The sequence below is a fragment of the Symsagittifera roscoffensis genome, chromosome 8 (assembly GCF_963678635.1).
Source record: "Symsagittifera roscoffensis chromosome 8, txSymRosc1.1, whole genome shotgun sequence".
Taxonomy (NCBI): Eukaryota; Metazoa; Xenacoelomorpha; order Acoela; family Convolutidae; genus Symsagittifera; species Symsagittifera roscoffensis.
In genome coordinates this window covers 31,381,110-31,397,278 of record NC_087069.1, presented here as the reverse complement: position 1 = coordinate 31,397,278, position 16,169 = coordinate 31,381,110, and the positions used below count along the sequence as shown (strand labels likewise).

At 35.0% G+C, this 16,169-nt stretch overlaps 1 protein-coding gene across 1 annotated transcript; it reads right to left on the bottom strand.

Annotated features, from left to right (window-relative positions):
- Positions 1-1,116: 1,116 nt before the first annotated feature.
- Positions 1,117-15,960, bottom strand: LOC134853350 (cotranscriptional regulator ARB2A homolog). Its single transcript, XM_063869325.1, has 5 exons — positions 15,417-15,960; positions 11,830-12,138; positions 4,250-4,528; positions 2,279-2,490; positions 1,117-1,490 (listed from the first exon to the last, which is right to left on the bottom strand). The coding sequence occupies exons 1-5, from the start codon at positions 15,853-15,855 to the stop codon at positions 1,209-1,211; spliced, it is 1,521 nt and encodes a 506-aa protein (XP_063725395.1). The 5' UTR covers positions 15,856-15,960; the 3' UTR covers positions 1,117-1,208.
- Between the last annotated feature and the right edge of the window lie 209 nt (positions 15,961-16,169).

The following is a 16,169-nucleotide window of genomic DNA, read 5'->3' as shown; positions in this document are numbered from 1 at the left end:
TTGTGTATTTGGTATTTGCACATAAATGCTGCAATTTCTGTGTGCTTTAACTGAGATCCCGTTGTAGTTTGAATGGAGAAAAATTAGATGCTTTGTTTGTGATTGGTTGCCGGGACAATTTGATAAAAGCGAGAGAATAGTACTGGTTGATCAATGGTTTTTGAGAGTTGGTGTTAGTATCTTTCTGGGGGAGTTGCCACAAGGGCGGCAAGGTTAATGGTCTTAGGCTTGGTTGGCCTTTCACGCATATCTTTTACTGGCAGAGGAAGGATATGGTTATTTGCACAGCTAGGGCAGTATAAATTTCTATGGTATTGAGTGAGGTTTGCAAATCGACTGCATTTTAGGTGGCTCCATCCGTGATACCAAACACTAGCTTGAGTACGTCTGACTTTTGTATTAGAAATAGGGCGGATAAATTGCCAGGTTTTGGGCTTTGCCTTCCCGAGGTGGACCCGACACGCGACTGCAGTAGCCGCAAATGGCATCGAAACTCCCTCCCGTTTTTGTGAGCGCAGAAAGAAAACATATTATTCACACGATTCCATTAAAGGAAAAAATGTTCGTCATACCATTTTCATAAATTTTCTTCTTTTACGGAATGGTATGGAATTGCATGATAATATTTTTTTGTGGATGAAAATCAATTGACTAGTCTTTTTTGTTAAGCCGGGAATCAGAAATCAATTGTATATAATTTTACCTTTAGAGTAATTTGTACGATACTGTTTTGCCCGATTCGTTTTGCTTCCAAAGTTTGAAGCACTCACTTAGTTTCAATTAATAACTAATACTTAAACTGAAATTTAATCTGTTTGGCTAAAAATGCTGCTTTTCCGCGCAGTTTGAACGTTACCTTTTATATCCCATATGGCTTCAGAAAAAAAATGATTTCGACAACGCCAAAACAATATTTGTTTATCCAACTTCAGATATTATATTAACTTTATTTCTCTGAGATTTTTGTCATAAAAATATGGAAGAGGAACTAGCTATCAATATTGTTCGAAGTATTTATTTATTTTTAGTGCCGCACTTACTGCGAGAAGTGCAACTTCTTAAGAAACAAATTCCAATATTTACTCAGTCAGTTCACTGATGCTGTGAAAAAGCTGCTTTCTGTCGAAACTAAATTCGAATTGCTGATATTCGTTAGTAAAAATAAGCAAAAAGATGTATTGGTATAAAAATAAGACGCGCTTTCAAAGCTAACTAGTTCTTGACTTGGTCTGGGTCTTTGCCACCGGTGGTTTGGCTTCATCAGTCCGTTCATCTGAAAATTCAGCTTCAGTTTCCCCAGCCAGCATTTGGTCGAACCACTTGAACACACTCTCTTTGGCACAGTGTGACGTCATATCGTGTTCCATAACCCCTGCTGACCTCAACTCACAATCTCTGCCTTTCAATTTCTGCCTTATTTTCACTGGTGTATTCACGGACGCTGGAGACTGGATCCAATTTACAACGCTTCGCTCAAAGAAATCTTCTACCTGAACAGAAACAAAACTGCAATGATTCAATCTAATGTTGCATTCAACTAAATGAAAGCCAAACAGATTTCATCACTGCATGTTTTATGCTATGAAAAAACTGAAATGATTGATCCTACTTTTATTCTACCAGCAGATATCATCGTATTTATTAAATTAATTGCCAAAAATTTTACCCGATTGATTCAGGTTTGATGCAAACTATGGGTTTGAAACATGTTGCCTGCTTGTCCATCCTGAGAAATGCACTTGCTGAATAAAAACTCAACAAATAACCCACAGAAGACCCGCATGTAGACCCTACTTTGAATTACCCACAAAACTTTTCTTTTATTAGGTGCCCAATATCGATTTTTACAATAAAATACTTTCCATCACATCCAATATTTTTATGCACATGGACCAATTGCCTCATTCAAGAAAAATTCAGTTTAACAAATAAGCTTCCCAAAACACTCTACATACAGTGAGAACTATGCGGGGCGAGGAGATGAGGGTGAGCCACTAAACAGCTTCAGCTGCGAAAAAAGTGACCACTTTCTTGAGTAGATCGTCAGAAAAAATGATATCAGCCATCTCCAACTTTCACTCTACATAATTTCAAGTCCTGTATAAGTTCACTCCGTTTAGTATCCCTTAAAAAGAACACACTAACAGACAAGAAAAAAGAAGATATTTTGCGACCTTTGGGGATTCATGATTTCCTTCATGATATTCACAAAAAGGATTTGAATTGTTAATGAAATAACAGTTGATCTACAATATAGATAAGTCCGGTTTTTTCTCACATCTTTAGATGCGTCCATATGTCTCAGAGCGTGGACCGAGTCCGTTAAGGCAACTGCTTTCACTCGATCAGTGAAGTCGTCAGTCTTCTCGGCTAGATGGGCAGTGACTACTCCTCCCCAACTGTGAGCCACAACTAACACCGTGGCTACTTTCGATTTCTTAATCAACTTGTTCCATACGTACAGACCGTGTTCTTCTGATGTACCCGAATCTAAACATAGCCAACAGACAGTTGGAAAAAAAAGTCAATGAACGCAATTGAACAAAAAGAAAATATTGACTTGTTTTTGAAAACATCTAAACTTCCGAACTTCCCAGAAAAAAATAGATGGCATCTAAATCTTTTGAATTTCTAGAACAACGTATGATTGACTCTTCTTTGATTAATTTAACCAAATTTGAAAAAAAAACTGGATGATTAGGTAAATTTTTTGTTTTGCTGAGAAATCTGATAATTAAATTCCACTTTCGACACGAAGTCGATCACGTTTTTGGTGATCTTTACACTTTTGCTGTTCAATAGTGGAGTTTGTCTTTCTTTCAACTAATGAAATGAACTGTACTTAAGAAATCAAACGTCGGCTCTTTTCCAATTTCCCCACCCCCTCGTAAAATTACAAAATAAAGCTGTTCAAAAAATGTTCACACGACATTTTGCATGTAAGGATTAACACAAAAATTTGTTCACCTGTTCACGCTGACACATTTTAATTCTGTTTATAACATGAAAAGTCATTTCAAATAGATTTCATATATTGAAATGCAGAAAAAATCAAAAAGAGGAATTGGAAAAGGGCCCAAAAGCCAAACCGCGAAAAAGTTAATTAGGCTCTTTTCCAGTCCCCCTTTTGTTTTTTTCTCAAATTCAAGGTCTGAAGGGTTATTCTAAATGACTTTTCATGTTAAAAACTGCATTGAAATGTGTCATCGTGAACAGTTGAACAAACTTTACAACATTTCTTACATGCAAAAAGCCGTGAACAATTTTTGAACAGCTTGAACTTGTAATTTAACGAGGGGTCTGGGGAAACTGATACAGCCGTAAATTTCAGCTTGAACAAATTTCTGAAAAAAAACCGAAAAAAATTGATCGCAGTAACATCTAATTCGAATTGCATGTCAAAACATGTGCGTGCTGGAGCAGTACATTTTAAGACAACCACTTCTTCATGGTTTTTTGCGTCGAAGTTTGCATGTCAGTTGAGTGAGATTTAGAGAGTTCTCATTGAACTTTCCAAATAGAAACCAAACTTCATTTCACTTGCAAAAGCAAGTGACTTGCAATCTGGTACTAGACTTTATTCAGGAAACCATATTACAAATCTGTTAGAAATTGAACTTGCTTCATTGTAGAGCCCAACTATCAGGAACATTTGCTTTTGGATCCTAAGGTCTCGAGTTCGAATCCAAGTCCTACCTTTTTTTTCCAATATGCGACCCTGAAAATGTTTTAAGCTTACCACCTCTAACTTTGAATGGTTTCGGCTTAGTTTATCGTTTCAGGAGGGGTAGGGTGTAAAAAACTTTTAAAGCTCAACAGTTCAAAAAATATTTATGTCGATTTTGTTTTCGACTCAACGGACGTCAACCCAAGTATTTGCAATTTAGTGCCCGCTTGAATAATGATACTAACTGCTTACTTAACGCTGGTAAAAACGTTTTTCGACTGTCTATTCCTGGAAGAAAACATCACTCGAGACCGACGTAAGATTTTTTGTAGATGTAGTTTTTTTTTAATTACAACTTTCACTTTTCAGTCTCATTTTCTTTTCGCTAGCTGGCAATGCATTTGTAGCGTCTGTTTATAATTGTTTAGTTATAAAATGCTTAAAATCCACATCCTACTCGACTCTAAGTTTGTTCATGACGCTACGTTTCTACACGTACAGACCAGATCATGTTGCATAGACATCAATTGCTGGATGATGATCAATTTTAATTGACATAGACTGGAAGAATTGGTTACTAACGTTTGACTTCGCCATATGACCCTTTTCCATCCTGTGACATAGTTGGAGCCATATTCAAGTTAGTGTTCAGCACTATAACTGCCCATCCTCTCTCTTTCGCAGCTTCGATGTATGGAATTTGACTTCCCTCTTTGAGGCCTTTGTTGATGATGACCTTACGGGACCATTGACCAGCTCGGACAAATCCGGATCCGTGGATTAGCACCAAAAGGGTAGCTTCGTTAGTGTAGAAGTCGGGAGTGACAAATACGAAACTTCTTGCATCTGTTTGTGCAGCATCTAAGCAACGCAACCGAGCAAATTAAAACATCCCTCTTTTAACGATTTTTTGGTAAAGTCCTCACTGACATCACTACCGAAGTCCGAGGAAAATTTCTTGCAATACTAGTTTGGAGCGAATTTATTCCGAAATTACCAAGTTCTTAAGTCTATTGTACGTAACTTCACATTCGCAGCCCCCTCTGCCTCGCGATACAAATCCACTGCTTCATAGACCACGCCCTATATCGACTCTTCCAAATCTAGAGAGTTTAGACAAAAGATAAATCTTTTAAAATTGAAAAAAGAACTTATTGAAAAAAGAATTTAAATCCGAACTATTCGAAAAAAACAGCGTTTTCGAGAGCTCTCAATAAGAAAACTCCATGCAAAAAATTACCATAACTTAACACCAATTAAAATCTCCAAGATAACTTCAAGCTCGATTTTGACAGGATATCGATATTGATTACCTAATAATTGTGACACTTAAGATTCTTGGGACGATGACAATGACACTTGAATCTACCACAATCAGTTGTCCCACCACCTTTTAAAATGCCAACTAAAAGTGTTCTGTCAAAATGAGGATGGCTCTCGAACTGCGATTCCCTTGCGAAATAAAAGAGCTCTCGATGATCTACAATCCAGAGCGATCACGAGAAAGAAAAAGCCAGTGTCCTTATTCAAAGTTGGTAACAATGTACGACAAGCATTGAAAGATGGCAACAGAGGTTTTGTCAAACGTCTGCGGGAAGCAAATGATGAAGAAAGAGCACAGCTGCTATTAACGGAGTTATCTAGAACTCAAGAAGTCAAACATAAGAAACAAAATCTCAATTCTACTCCAAAAAGTGCTCTTAATGAGTGAAACAGTAAAATCAATGACTGAAAGAGACCCATGCAAGCTATTATACTCAAAAATACGATCTTTACGGTGCGACTACTAAGAACTGCAGGCTTATATAAGTATTTTGAAGGTTTTACTGTCCCTAATTGCATTAAGTGAGACTTGGCTTTGCAAAAGTGACAATATATATAGTGTTTGTCTTGATAACTACTGGCCTCCTGTTGTTAAAAACAGAGAGTCTAGAGGCGGCGGAGTTGCGATATATGTTCGCAATACATTGAGTTCCTGTAATTTTCGATGTAATACTGCCCTGGAGGCTGTAGGCATCAAATTAAGACTAAAAAAGTTGAAATCAAAAATCTAAATTGTTTCTACAGCGAGCCAAATAAAAATCAGGAAACTTTAATGCCAAGTAGTCGAACCGTTTTAGTTGGTGATTTAAAACTAAACATAAGCAACGACAACCAGTTCTCACTGACATCACTACCGAAGTCCGAGGAAAATTTCTTGCAATACTAGTTTGGAGCGAATTTATTCCGAAATTACCAAGTTCTTAAGTCTATTGTACGTAACTTCACATTCGCAGCCCCCTCTGCCTCGCGATACAAATCCACTGCTTCATAGACCACGCCCTATATCGACTCTTCCAAATCTAGAGAGTTTAGACAAAAGATAAATCTTTTAAAATTGAAAAAAGAACTTATTGAAAAAAGAATTTAAATCCGAACTATTCGAAAAAAACAGCGTTTTCGAGAGCTCTCAATAAGAAAACTCCATGCAAAAAATTACCATAACTTAACACCAATTAAAATCTCCAAGATAACTTCAAGCTCGATTTTGACAGGATATCGATATTGATTACCTAATAATTGTGACACTTAAGATTCTTGGGACGATGACAATGACACTTGAATCTACCACAATCAGTTGTCCCACCACCTTTTAAAATGCCAACTAAAAGTGTTCTGTCAAAATGAGGATGGCTCTCGAACTGCGATTCCCTTGCGAAATAAAAGAGCTCTCGATGATCTACAATCCAGAGCGATCACGAGAAAGAAAAAGCCAGTGTCCTTATTCAAAGTTGGTAACAATGTACGACAAGCATTGAAAGATGGCAACAGAGGTTTTGTCAAACGTCTGCGGGAAGCAAATGATGAAGAAAGAGCACAGCTGCTATTAACGGAGTTATCTAGAACTCAAGAAGTCAAACATAAGAAACAAAATCTCAATTCTACTCCAAAAAGTGCTCTTAATGAGTGAAACAGTAAAATCAATGACTGAAAGAGACCCATGCAAGCTATTATACTCAAAAATACGATCTTTACGGTGCGACTACTAAGAACTGCAGGCTTATATAAGTATTTTGAAGGTTTTACTGTCCCTAATTGCATTAAGTGAGACTTGGCTTTGCAAAAGTGACAATATATATAGTGTTTGTCTTGATAACTACTGGCCTCCTGTTGTTAAAAACAGAGAGTCTAGAGGCGGCGGAGTTGCGATATATGTTCGCAATACATTGAGTTCCTGTAATTTTCGATGTAATACTGCCCTGGAGGCTGTAGGCATCAAATTAAGACTAAAAAAGTTGAAATCAAAAATCTAAATTGTTTCTACAGCGAGCCAAATAAAAATCAGGAAACTTTAATGCCAAATAGTCGAACCGTTTTAGTTGGTGATTTAAAACTAAACATAAGCAACGACAACCAATATAGTTTAAATTGTAAGAGTAACAGTTTGAAAGGCTTTAAGGAAATTGGGAGTGTTGACAAGTACTTCGAAAAACTCATCAAGGAAATTTGTAAAAATCTGGATAAGAATGCACCAGAAAAGTATGTTTTAGATTCACCAAAGCAGAAAAACTCATGGATCACCAACAGCATTAAAAACAAAAATACAAAGCGTATAACTATTCATCACCAGCTAAAAAAAACCCATCAAGTCAATTTTTGATGGACAAATACCTTACCAAAAGAAAAAAGTGAAATCATTTATTCGAAAAGCCAAACAAAGTTTTGATGTTAACAAGTTAAAGAGCAAAAGTGCTACGGCATCAGTTTTGAAATAACTCTTACGAAAGGCAAACTGAAACTCAGTGAAGAGACAACACTCTTCAAAAAACAGAAAGACCTATTATATAACAGCCTCTCTAAAACTGGGCCTATAATTATTACTTGTTGAACTCGTCATCTTTATCAAATGTCACTACCTTCGCAATTTTGAACAAGCAGGGGTATTGACCCAATTCGATGCGTTTATTGAAAAGGCGAATGAAAGACGTCAAAATTGCAGGTTCATTAATTTTAATAAGTACATTTGATATACCATCAGGACCTGCTGAAGATTTATTACTTAGTTTTGAGATTGCTTCAAACACTTCAGAATGTTTAATGGGTTTCAACCATAAAGATTTTTTATTATCAAAATGTGCTGCTAGGTTTTGACCAACTGTAGCACAACTTCATTCAATTTATTAGCATTCAAAATAGATGTTTACGTTTCTGGCCTATCAGCATTACTATCGAACAAAGTTTTTTAAGAGATTGAACTACTCTTTACCATTTTTGACGCGTGCTAACTTGTTAACATCAAAACTGTGTTTGGCTTTGCGAATAAATGATTTTACTTTTTTCTTTTGCTAGGTATTTTTCCATCAAACATCGACTTGATGGGTTTTTTCTTAGCTGCTGATGAATAGTTATACGCTTTGTATTTTATTTATGACTTTTTCGAAGTACTTGTCAACACTCCCAATTTCATTTAAGCCTATGAAACTCTTTCGCAGATTGAGAAGGAAACTATATAAGTTAATTGGATCACTCAAATTATTCAATGGTCGAATTTTTAAATAATTGTTTTTTTAGCAGGCGTAGAATTAACATCAACTGTTGTTGGAAATAGATCTGAGATATCCTAATCTTCATTTGAAACAGAATTGCTCAATAGATCAACTTATAAGCAATTTTTCTGTTTCTGTTTCAAATGAAGATTAGGACATCTCAGATCACTTTCCAATAACAGTTGATATTAATTCTACGCCTGCTAATAAAAACGATTATTCAAAAATTCGACCATTGAATAACTCGAGTGATCCAATTAACTTATATAGTTTCCTTCTCAATCAATGAAACAGTTTGAAAGGCTTACAGGAAATTGGGAGTGTTGACAAGAAAAACTCATCAAGGAAATTTGTAAAAATCTGGATAAGAATGCACCAGAAAAGTATGTTTTAGATTCACCAAAGCAGAAAAACCCATGGATCAGCAGCAGCATTAAAAACAAAAATACAATGCGTATAACTATTCATCAGCAGCTAACAAAAAACCCATCAAGTCAATGTCTGATGGACAAATACCTAGCAAAAGAAAAAAGTAAAATCATTTATTCGCAAAGCCAAACACAGTTTTGATGCTAACAAGTTAGCACGCGTCAAAAATTGTAAATAGTTGTTCAATCTCTTAAAAACTCTTTGTTCAATAGTAATGCTGATAGGCCAGAAATGTAAAAATCTATTTTGAATGCAAAGAAATTGAATGAAATTTGTGCTACAATTGGCCAAAACCTAGCAGCACGTTTTTATAATCAAACCAGTCCAAATCTTCCCGCTTTTAATAAAAAATCCTTATGGTTGAAACCCATTAACCTTTCTGAAGTGTTTGGAGCAATCTCGAAACTAAGTAATAATAAATCTTCAGCAGGTCCTGATGGTATATCAAATATACTTATTTAAACTAATGAAACTGTTATTGTGACTTATTTCATTCGCTTTTTTAATTAGCGGATCGAATTGGGTCAATACACCTGCTTTTTTAAAATTGCGAAGGTAGTGATATTTTATAAAGATGGCGAATTCAACAATTGTAATAATTATAGGCCCAGTTTTTGAGAGGCTGTTATATAATAGGTCTATCCTTTTTTTTGAAGAGTGTTGTTTCTTCACTGAGTTTCAGTTTGCCTTTCGTAAGAGTTTTCTACAACTGATGCCGTAGCACTTTTGCTGAATGAACTTCAAGTCCTGATCGTTAAAGGAAAAAGCCATCTGCTTGTTTTATTGACCTAAAGTAAGCGTTTGATACAGACAGCTACCAGTACTTATTTTTGAAATTCGAACGTTATGGAGCGCGCAGATTACCTCTTGATTTAATTCAGCTATTCAACGGGCAGAAGCCAGTGAAGCTGGGTGACTTTGGTTCAAAATGGATATCAGTGACTCATGGTGTTCCTCAAGGATCAATCCTGGGCCCTTTTCTGTTTCTCGATTATATCAAGGATTTACCCCCCCCCCCCCATGTATAAATTCGAAGACTTTTCTTTTTGCAGATGATACTGCCATTGTAGAAAAAAATGATAATTTTTTTTGGGAGTTTCTCAAATCAGCGACTGGATGAAATCAAATATCTCATCTTAAATAACAATAAAACAAAAATTATGAGATATTCTAGGTCAAAAACAGCAGCAGCAGATTCAATTGTTAGACAACAAAATATATGAACAGGATTCAGTTATAAAGTATTTTAAAAAATGATTGATGAAAAACTGAGTTTTGATCCTCATTTTAATAACGTTTCTACCAAACTATCGAAATATTGTGGTCTTTTAAATAGAATCAGATACGCGTTTCACCTTAGCATCTGTTTATTACTACAAAACTTCCATAAAACCAATCATTCAGTTTAGTGTTTTAAAATACGGTTGCTCAAACGAAAATATTCTGAATCAGGTATTAAAAATGCAAAAACAAATTGTAAGACAAATATTTTTCAAATGATACTGACTCCGTTCGAACCTGATGATTGAAAATAAAACATTCAGTGCTTTTGAATTGAATTAGACTGAACTGTTCAAAGAGGTAGTCAAACAGCTTTTGAAAAGTAGCAATTTAAATTGTATGAATCTTGTGCAACCCAATCAGGCTTTGAGACGATTCTCAAGTTTTGCTTATTCTTTTCATTATCAGGGTACAGGTATCAAATTAATGCTTCAAAGTAGGATGAATGAAGTATACAACTACTTGAATGCTTTAAATGAATTTGAAAACTTACCTGATATTGATACTCGATATCGCTTCAATTGATATGTTCACAGGATTTAAGACTGCTATATTATTGATAACAAAGTTTCACACATAGTGTTTAAAAATGATGGAATTTACACGAGCTATTTAGGTGCTGAGAGAGCAGTTCGATAAAAGCTTCGAGACTAAAACCAAGATTTACTGTGGATGTTGCTTTCCAATTATTCATAAAAATTTCTTGATTTTGAGCTTCAGTTTGCGTTGAGTAAACTGAAAACCCTCTTGCACTTGTTCACTAGTTATTGCTGCATGTGCTCAGTTGGGTGTCCTCTGTCCAAAAGACTATCCTGTTTGGCAGGTGTTATCGAGACTCTAGGCACGTGTTATAGTTGGAAGAAGCAGTAACCATTAAGTGAACAAGTTCAAGAATTTTGAAGAAACCGGTTACACGGACCTACGATTAGGGAGTTTCAGAAACAAAACAATTTCGCTAGTGCAATTTTCGGCAAAACTATAATCTCGTGTTTGCTTTACCAATTAATATCATCAATGTCATGTTAACAAATCGAATACTGCAACCAGAGATGGTACTAAGGGACTTAGAGTTTAAACAGTAGAAAAAATTGAGTTTAACATTTAAAAATAGCAAATTAGCTCAACTTTTCATTCGAAATCTGATTTGGTTTTTCTTCGGAAAGAAAAAGAATATATGTTTGTAATACCCAGACATTAGGGTCAACGTCGTGAGGGCAAATGCCTGTGGCTAATCCTAGGTAGAGTTGCTAGCTGCATTTTAGCCTATTTGTTTGTAAACAATTTGACGCTAATTTCAATTTATTTATATATTTATAAAATAAACCTAGTTGCTAGTTAACACATATTAAGAAAATTTTGAGACAATTTGAGCAACGTCCCATAATTAATTGAAACTCAAAATACAATTTCGTTCGAGATGGGCAACTATATGGACTGTGGGTTTGTTTTGTCAAACTCAATCTAAATCTAAATGACTTCAGCCTGCTCTACTTTAGAAAAAAAATATGCAATTTTGGATACTCAACATTGCGGACTCAACTATAAATTTGGTATGTTGAATTTGTAATGTATTTTGTATTTTATTGTTGCAATATAAATATATTTTTTGTGAGTGCCTTTTTGATAATGCAATGCATTGGGAGTACAACAATGTACCTTTAATGGCTCCTACTAACGCTGGATCTTGTTGCGTAGGTAGGAATCTGATGTCTACAAAGAGTTTCGATGGGTTTTGTTGGGCTTATAACACAGCTTGTCGCATATTTTTGAAAAAGCACCAAGTCGAATGTTTTTTTTGAGCCTCAAAATTTTGATCGTTTCATACCCCCGAAATCAAGTAATAAAGAGTATCGCCACTTAACCAAAAACAATTACAGTTCTGATTGGATAATTTATTGTCAAAAAAGTCGATTAATTTATCTCTACCTTCGGGGATGTATATCTTTTCCAGGCCACAATCTTCCTGTAATTTGTTGTAGACTTCTTCTATCACTGCATTTCCAAGTGCTTCATATCTTCTCTGATTATAGAAAGTGTTCTTCCTGACATTGAACACAAATCCCTCTCCTCTGTCGTCTCTCAGAACACCCTTGTTGTCAAATTCGAAACCAAATTCTTCCAGTGTAGTCCCAAACTCTCGGTCTTTGGGAGGCGAAGCAGCACCTTTCGTCTTATGTTTAGCAGGAGGTGGATTATCTAGTGGTTCCGTGTCAGCCTTCAAGGAACGCTTGCTCTCTAGGCACAACAAAATGCTCAAACTATCGTGTTCTTCGCATCACTTGAGAAACACAAAGCGAAATATTTTTTTTTTGAATCAGTCAGCAAAAAAAGCTCGAAATAATCTGAAAACTTGAGTTGCCTCAGCAGGCCATTCAAGATACTTATCGACTTCTCAATGAGGCGCCTCCCAAGCTGTTCAAATCGCTCGGAGAAAAAAGTGACCTCAATTTCTGCGCCGCAGGCGAATAATTGAAAAACAGGAAAAACTCGTTTAAAGCGTTTGTGGAAAATTTCATGAATAAAGTATACAACTACACACACAGGATTTAAGAATGCTATATTATTGATAACGAAGTTTTACACATTGTGTTTAAAAACTAAAAACAATGGAGTTTACACGAACTATTTAGGTGCTGAGAGAGCAGTTCGATAAAAGCTTAGAGACTAAAACCAAGATTAGTGAACAATCCAACAGATTAGTGAACACTAAACCCTGCTGATACATTGCATATCAAACCTCCGAAACTACTGGGTGTCAGATCTTCGTAAACAAAATCTTAAGATGGTCAACAGCATACAACTGCACTTTCTATATTAGAAAAAATGAAACAATTTCAATTGCCAAATCATCGTATTCATAAAAGGGATTCATAATCCAGCGTAAATAAATTTAATGACTTTTTTCCTAACTTAATTTTAAGTTCAACAAAAAAATTTCAGCGACAAAATTTGGATGAATGGCCATGTATGCATACGTTGGCAGTAAACTGACATCACTTCACCAAAGTGTCGATAATTTCAAAATTTGAAAAGTATTTATTTGGAAATCAACACTTTTGAAAAAATTCAAAAAGCAAAAAAACCTAAGAAAGTAAAGGGCGTTGAGCAGTCATAACTGGAGTCCAGGCAAACAGCCTGAGCGTACCTTGAGGGCGCCTCGCCATAGTGTTGAGTATCTCGAACTTGGAATTAATTAGAGCTTAGGTTCTAAGAAAAATTTTCAAAAAGCATAAAAAAACAGCATATCTCAGAAACTAAGATGATTAGAGCAATCAAATTTAGAGGCAAGATATGCAACATCTGAGAGTACCCGGAAAACACCCATCGCAGGGACGGGAAATTCAAATTGTCAAAACAACACATATCTCGGAAATTAAAAGTATTTAAGCAGTCGCATTTGGGGGCAAAACATCCAATCCCTGATAATACCTCGACAGCACTTGACTACAGAGTTGGCAATTTTAAATTTTGGTGAACTTTTACAATCTAAATTTTTCTGATGTCATATCTAAAAGATGTCATATCTAAAATATAAAAAAGGTCTCGGATCACAAAAAGTCTCATAAGTAAAGTCCCGGATTATAAAAAGATTTGAGCAGTCAAATTTGGATGCAAGATTTGCAACGCCTGAGAGTACTCGGACAGCACCTCACAGTACAGAAGATTTGAGCATTCATAGTTTGAATGAAGATTTGGAACCCCTAGATTACCCTGGGGGCCCAATTCGTCACCCCTAGGATAACCTTGAGAGCATCACACTTTCGGGTTACTAATTTCAAACTTGACGGAAAAACACTGAATTCAAGCTGGGAAATCGAAAAAAAAACTATTTTAAGCATTGCAATTTACGATATGACCTGAACGTGTAAAAATTCTTTCCTCAAACATGCAAAAATAATACGTTGAAAAAGTTTTCACAGTACCCAACTACAGGGTTGGTAATTTCAAATTTTGAGAAACTTCAAATTGAATTTTTCTGAAAAAAAAAACTCTAAAAACCATAAAAAGTGCCATATCTCGGAAACTACAATAATTTAAGCACTCATATTTGGAGGCAAGATTTGCAACACCTGGACATGTGTATATTCGGTATGGGACTTGCGTGCCTGTTAATAGTTCCTTTAAAAATATTTTTTGTGCCAAAAATTTCGGTATTTTTTCGGCTCTTGACTGTCCAATTTGATTCCGTCGACTCATTTTCCGAATGATTTTTTTCAATTAGTTTTTGTTGATTTTTATAAGAATGGTTGAATTCTTACAAATGGTACTGGACAAATCTAAATCACTTTTCCAGACCGTTCTTTGTGAAAGGGAAAATTTTAGAATGAAACAAATATGTTCCCCTTTATTGAAACTTTAGAAAAAAAATTTCAATATTTTTTCGTTTTTGATTTCAGTTTGCACAAAAACTTTTTTAAACCTTTTATGCTTTTGTTTGTTCAGTGAGCTGTTTTTATCATATTTTTCTGGTGAAGTAATTGAATTTGTGTTTTCGCAGTTTTTTGTTTATTTTTCAGTTAAGTTTTTCTACAACATTTCATCGTTTTGCAAAGTCAATTTGAGTTGCTGACTGCCAGTTTTCTGTTCCTCCACTTTTGCGTAGTTTGATTCTGTAAGGAATGACAAAAAAACGGGGACCACGCGAGCTGGAAGTGCTATCAAATCAGAAAACCTTTGATAATTTTGTTCAGAATTGTTAGGCGAATTTATCATGTTTCTTCTTATTGTTTGCTTATAAAAAATTTCATTTATTTTTTCTCACGCTTAGTTAATTTTGATCTGTTTTCGGGCTAAATCTTCTCTAAGAATAGTTCAATGGCATATTTTTTCTTATATATTTGTTTTTTTGTTAGATTTTTTGGTAAACCATTTTTATCTGCCAACTTATTGTTCTTGTCTGATCGGATCTTCTTTTTTGGAACTGAAAATCGGCTTTTTGGGCTTTTTTGGCTTCATAGCTGTTCAAAATCATTTGATTTTTTGTTAACACTGTCTGGTTCTAGTTGCTTTTGTTGTTTCATGCATTGTTCGAGAAAATTTTTGAAAAAATCATAAAAATCTTCGTATCTCGAAAAATAATAAGATTTGGGTATTCATATTTGGGGGCCCAATTCGCCACCCCTGGAGTTACGCCAACAGCATCCCACTTTTGGGTTAATAATTTCAAACTCGACAAAAAAACATTGAGTTCAAGCTGCAAAATTGAAAAAAAAATAGTTTTAACCATTGCAATATACTATATCGCTTAAACGTGAAAAAAAAATTTTTCGTTAATCATGCAAAAATAATACGTTGAAAAAACATAAACATGGCGAGATAGTAAAGCCCTCATTTAAAATCCCTCATTTAATAGAAAAAGATAGAAAATAGTTAAATAAATATTTTTGTCGAATTATTTTTCATTTTCCTTAATACTAATTACTCTTAACTCTTCGCAAAAAATTCATCTTGGAGATTTGTAATCAGTTTTATTAAACTAAAGTTTAGAATTATTAGTGAAAAAATGAACTGACCTGAATTGCCATTTGTATGATCAGTATCTTCATCTGCATTTTCAGCATCATTCTTGGATGTTACCTGCTGTTCTTTTTCAACCCCCATGTCCATAATCTGATATGTTCTACTGAGAGGTGATAAATCGAAGCACAAATGCTCAGATTTAACAGATGTAAAGAAGGCTTCGAATATGTTTGTATTGGAGCACACTCGATTTTTATCTGCTGCTTGATTACCATTGAAGTCAAAACTTTCTTGTGATGAAAAATATATTTTATCGGCGATCGTTAAAACATGCTTCGATAAAGAACTGGTAGATGCTTTTTGTCTAGAATAAACAGCTAAAACGAGTTTAAGACACAGAAGGGCAAAAATTTGCAGCCATTTATGATCTAAATTTACAAAAACATTGCTGCACATGCTGCAAAAACTGCCAGTAATTTTTTTTTCAACCATGGTACGTGCCCACTTCAAACAATTTCTCAGATACTTCTGAAAACCAATATAATTGTTTCGTATCAACTACATAAAGTCTATTATATTTCTAAATGGTTCAAGACATCAATTCCTTTACATGAGCAAGCCTCACCCATGATTTCAATATTGATGAGAGTCGTGCTCAAAAACTTCAAAATCTATAATTCAATATTGTGACAGAGAGACGAAGCGGAGTTTCGCAACACTTGTGGTACATCGCAAGCATAGTATTGCAAAGTAGCAAATAGATAATGGGACGGAAACATAAAAGAAAAAAATAAACAAATGGTGAA